The sequence below is a fragment of the Salvelinus alpinus genome, chromosome 24 (assembly GCF_045679555.1).
Source record: "Salvelinus alpinus chromosome 24, SLU_Salpinus.1, whole genome shotgun sequence".
Classification (NCBI taxonomy): domain Eukaryota; kingdom Metazoa; phylum Chordata; class Actinopteri; order Salmoniformes; family Salmonidae; genus Salvelinus; species Salvelinus alpinus.
In genome coordinates, this window is record NC_092109.1 from 46,163,918 (window position 1) to 46,168,917 (window position 5,000).

A 5,000-nucleotide genomic window follows, 5' to 3' on the forward strand; every position below is an offset into this window, starting at 1 on the left:
ACAGATTCTGTCAGACCTGGACCCTGACAGACCTGGACCCTGACAGACCTGGGCCCTGACAGACCTGGTCCCTGACAGACCAGGGCCCTGACAGACCTGGGCCCTGACAGACCTGGGCCCTGGCAGACCTGGGCCCTGACAGACCTGGTCCCTGTCAGACCTGGGCCCTGACAGACCAGGGCCCTGACAGACCTGGGCCCTGACAGACCTGGGCCCTGTCAGACCTGGGCCCTGTCAGACCTGGGCCCTGACAGACCTGGGCCCTGTCAGACCTGGGCCCTGACAGACCTGGGCCCTGACAGACCTGGGCCCTGTCAGACCTGGGCCCTGACAGACCTGGGCCCTGTCAGACCTGGGCCCTGACAGACCTGGGCCCTGTCAGACCTGGGCCCTGACAGACCTAGGCCCTGTCAGACCTGGGCCCTGACAGTAAATCTCATTAATACAAAAATAATGATGTTCCAAAAAAGGTCCAGTCGCCAGGACCACAAATACAAATTCCATCTAGACACTGCTGCCTTAGAGCCCACAAAAAACTACACATACCTTGGCCTAAACATCAGGACCACAGGTAACTTCAACAAAGCTGTGAACGATCTGAGAGACAAGGCAAGAAGGGCCTTCTATGCCATCAAAAGGAACATAAAATTCAACAAACCAATTGGAACGCTATTTGGCTCTAAACAGAGAGTACACAGTGGCAGAAAACCTGACCAATGTGACTGACCCAAACTTAAGGAAAGCATTGACTATGTACAGACTCAGTGAGCATAGCCTTGCTATTGAGAAAGGCCGCCGTAGGCAGACCTGGCTTTCAAGAGAAGACAGGCTATGTGCACAATGCCTTTTGTAATGTCTTTATTTTTTTTGAACTTTTGTGAGCGTAATGTTTCACTTTAGAATATTATCTAATATTATCTACCTTAATTTTGATTGTTTATTTCATTTGTGTTTATTATCTAGTTCTAGTTGCTTTGATAACATTTGTTTCCCATGCCAATAATCCCATGCTCTTAAAATGAATTAAAATTGAATTGAAAGAGAGAAATATAGAAAGAAAAAGAGAGAGAGCGAAAGAGAGAGAGAGAGAGAGAGAGAGGTAGAGAGAGAGAGAGAGAGGAAGAGAGAGAGAGAGAGAGAGAAGAGAGAGAGAGAGAGAGAGAGAGAGAAGAGAGAGAGAGAGAGAGAGAGGAAGAGAGAGAGAGAGAGAGAGGAAGAGAGAGACAGAGAGAGAGGAAGAGAAAGAAAGAGAGAGAGGAAGAAAGAAAGAAAGAAAGAAAGAAAGAAAGAAAGAAAGAAAGAAAGAAAGAAAGAAAGAAAGAAAGAAAGAAAGAAAGAAAGAAGAGAGAGAGAGAGAGAGAGAGAGAGAGAGAGAGAGACAGGTGTATAGGCTGCATTTACACAAGCAGCCCAATTGTAATCAGACTAATCAAATTAGCTCTTAAAAATATCTGATATCAAAAGATCTGATGTCAAAAGATCTGATGTGATTGGTCATAGACCATAGAGAGAAACAGAGATATAGAACAGAGATCAGTCCTGTAGCAGCATCTATACCAAACTCACTGGTATCTATTGGAGTCCCTCCCTCCATCCATCTCACCTGCTTCTATAGAGTACTGCAGCAGTCCATTCGGCCCGTTGTCTCTGTCCAGGGCTGACACCTGGAGGACAGGTGATCCAGGAGGAGATGACTCGTAGGCTACAGCGTCATACACAGTGCTGCTGAAGTACGGCACGTTATCATTAATGTCCTCAACCGCCACCAGGATACGACACAGATCACGGTTAAACGGAAACTCCTGATCCTTTACCTGGAGGGAGGGAGGGGGGGAGGGAGGGAGGGAGGGAGGGAGGGAGGGAGGGAGGGAGGGAGGGAGGGAGGGAGGAGGGAGGGAGGGAGGGAGGGAGGGAGGGAGGGAAAGAGAGGGGCAGTGAGGGAGGGAGGGAAAGAGAGGGGAAAAGACAGAAAGACAAGGGAAATAGAGAGAGAAGCAAATAAAAGGTAGAAAGGAACATTTAAAAAAAAGGGAGAGAAGAAGATTAAGGAGACAGAGAGAGGAAGCAGGAAACTGACACATCGTACCATGATGGTCAGTATGTGTTGCGTCCTAGCCTCGTAGTCCAGTCGATCAGCGCTGTAGACCACTCCAGTCCCTGGGTTAATCCTGAACAGTCTCATACTGGCTGGGTCAACGCTACTGTGGATGGAGTAGCTGAGGCGTGCACGTTCGTCACCGTCTGACGCTCGCACACGCAACAGCTCTGTGTCGGCCGGCATGTCTTCTGACACGCTAATGTCATATGTGGGCTGAGAGAAGACGGGAGCGTTGTCATTACTGTCAAGAACACGGATGAAGACCTGGAGGAGAAGAGGGAAGAGAGAGAGAGAGAGAGAGAGAGAGAGAGAGAGAGAGAGAGAGAGAGAGAGAGAGATTCAGAGGAGACGGAGGAGAGGAGCACCTTTTGGCTTTTCACAAGTCATCTGAACTGAGGTGTCCGTGTGTGTGTGTGTGTGTGTGTGTGTGTGTGTGTGTGTGTGTGGTACCTGTGTGTGTGTGTGTGTGTGTGTGTGTGGTTGTGTGTGTGTGTGGTACCTGTGTGTGTGTGTGTGTGTGTGTGTGTGTGTGTGTGTGTGTGTGTGTGTGTGTGTGTGTGTGTGTGTGTGTGTGTGTGTGTGTGTGTGTGTGTGTGTGTGTGTGTGTGTGTGTGTGTGTGTGTGTGTGTGTGTGTGGTACCTGTGTGTTAGCTGTGTTGGTACCGTCAGTGACCATGACTGTCAGGTTGTAGAGCGACTGACCCTCAGCGTCCAGCGGCCTGGCTATCACCACGGTACCCACGCCCTGCTGGAAGACAAAGCCACTGTCGTAGCTCCCCTCTGAAACACACACACACACACACACACACACACACACACACACAGACGCAAGGCACACACACACAGACGCAAGGCACACACACACACACACACAGACGCACAAACACAAGGCACACACACACAAACACACACACACAGTAACAAGGCACACACACACGCAAGGCACACACACACGCAAGGCACACACACACGCAAGGCACAGACAGACAGACAGACAGACAGACAGACAGACAGACAGACAGACAGACAGACAGACAGACAGACAGACAGACAGACAGACAGACAGACAGACAGACAGACAGACAGACAGACAGACAGACAGACAGACAGACAGACAGAAAGCTTTAGTTAGTATTTGAAGAGGTATTTCTATCATAAATGAGTTTCTCTTAAAGTCAACAACAATTCTACTCCACACACACACACACACACACACACACACACACACACACACACACACACACACACACACACACACACACACACACACACACACACACACACACACACACACACACATCCAGGCTGCAGATATTCAAACAGACAGGCAGGTGCTGTAACATATTACAGAGTGATTGTTTTGTACAGGTAGCTGAGACCAAGCGTAGAGAGGGCAGACGAATGGAATTTAAAACGTAAAACACATATCCTGTCTCATTAGAAGGCAACGCAGAAACTACATCACTTCTGTTAATTACAGAGTCAGTTTTACCTCCAGAGAGAGGGGATATGAATCCCTGACTGTCAGTTTTACCTCCAGAGAGAGGGGATATGAATCCCTGACTGTCAGTTTTACCTCCAGAGAGAGGGGATATGAATCCCTGACTGTCAGTTTTACCTCCAGAGAGAGGGGATATGAATCCCTGACTGTCAGTTTTACCTCCAGAGAGAGAGGATATGAATCCCTGACTGTCAGCTTTACCTCCAGAGAGGGGATATGAATCCCTGACTGTGTCAGTTTTACCTCCAGAGAGAGAGGCTATGCATCCCTGACTGTCAGTTTTACCTCCAGAGAGAGAGAGAGGATATGAATCCCTGACTGTCAGTTTTACCTCCAGAGAGAGAGAGGATATGAATCCCTGACTGTCAGTTTTACCTCCAGAGAGAGAGAGGATATGAATCCCTGACTGGCAGTTTTACCTCCACAGAGAGAGGATATGAATCCCTGTAACGGTGTTCCTCCTCCTCTTCATCCGAAGAGGAGGAGCAGGGATTGAACCAAAACGCAGCGTTGCTAGTAGACATAATATTTATTAACAAAACGGAAAAACACGAAAACACTTTAACACACTACAAAACAACAAACGACGTAGACTGACCTGAACGTAAGAACTTACATGAAACACGAAGAACGCACGAACAGGAAAAATTACTACATAAAACGAACGAACAAACAAAACCGAAACAGTCCCGTGTGGCGTAACATACACAGACACAGACACAGGAGACAACCACCCACAAACAAACAATGTGACACCACCTACCTTAATATGATTCTCAATCAGAGGAGATGAAAACAACCTGCCTCTAATTGAGAACCATATCAGGTACCCATTAACCAACATAGAAACAGAAAACATAGACTGCCCACCCAAACTCACGTCCTGACCAGCTAACACATACAAAACTAACAGAAAACAGGTCAGGAACGTGACAATCCCTGACTGTCAGTTTTACCTCCAGAGAGAGAGGATATGAATCCCTGACTGTCAGTTTTACCTCCAGAGAGAGAGGATATGAATCACTGACTGTGTCAGTTTTACCTCCAGAGAGAGAGAGGATATGAATCCCTGACTGTCAGTTTTACCTCCATCAGAGAGAGGATATGAATCCCTGACTGTCAGTTTTACCTCCAGAGAGAGAGAATATGAATCCCTGACTGTGTCAGTTTTACCTCCAGAGAGAGAGGATATGAATCCCTGACTGTCAGTTTTATCTCCAGAGAGAGAGGATATGAATCCCTGACTGTGTCGGTTTATTGGCTGTCTGGGGACCATCTGTACACTGAAATACTGAGAGTCTATTGGCTGTCTGGTGACCATCATAATACTGAGACTCTATTGGCTGTCTGGTGACCGGCATAATACTGAGACTCTATTGGCTCTCTGGTGACCATCTGAAC

General features: G+C 47.7%; 1 protein-coding gene across 1 annotated transcript in view; it reads right to left on the reverse strand.

The window, feature by feature from the left end:
* LOC139551917 (protocadherin Fat 3) overlaps window positions 1-5,000 on the reverse strand; it is a gene marked incomplete at its 3' end in the record, with an annotated part of 293,271 nt that overhangs the window by 185,346 nt on the left and 102,925 nt on the right. Inside the window, exons 24-26 of the mRNA XM_071363255.1 lie at window positions 2,739-2,876; window positions 2,087-2,362; window positions 1,604-1,814 (exon numbers count right to left, since the gene is read on the reverse strand). Coding sequence (XP_071219356.1) covers window positions 1,604-1,814; window positions 2,087-2,362; window positions 2,739-2,876 — 625 coding nt within the window. The remainder of the gene's footprint in view (window positions 1-1,603; window positions 1,815-2,086; window positions 2,363-2,738; window positions 2,877-5,000) is intronic.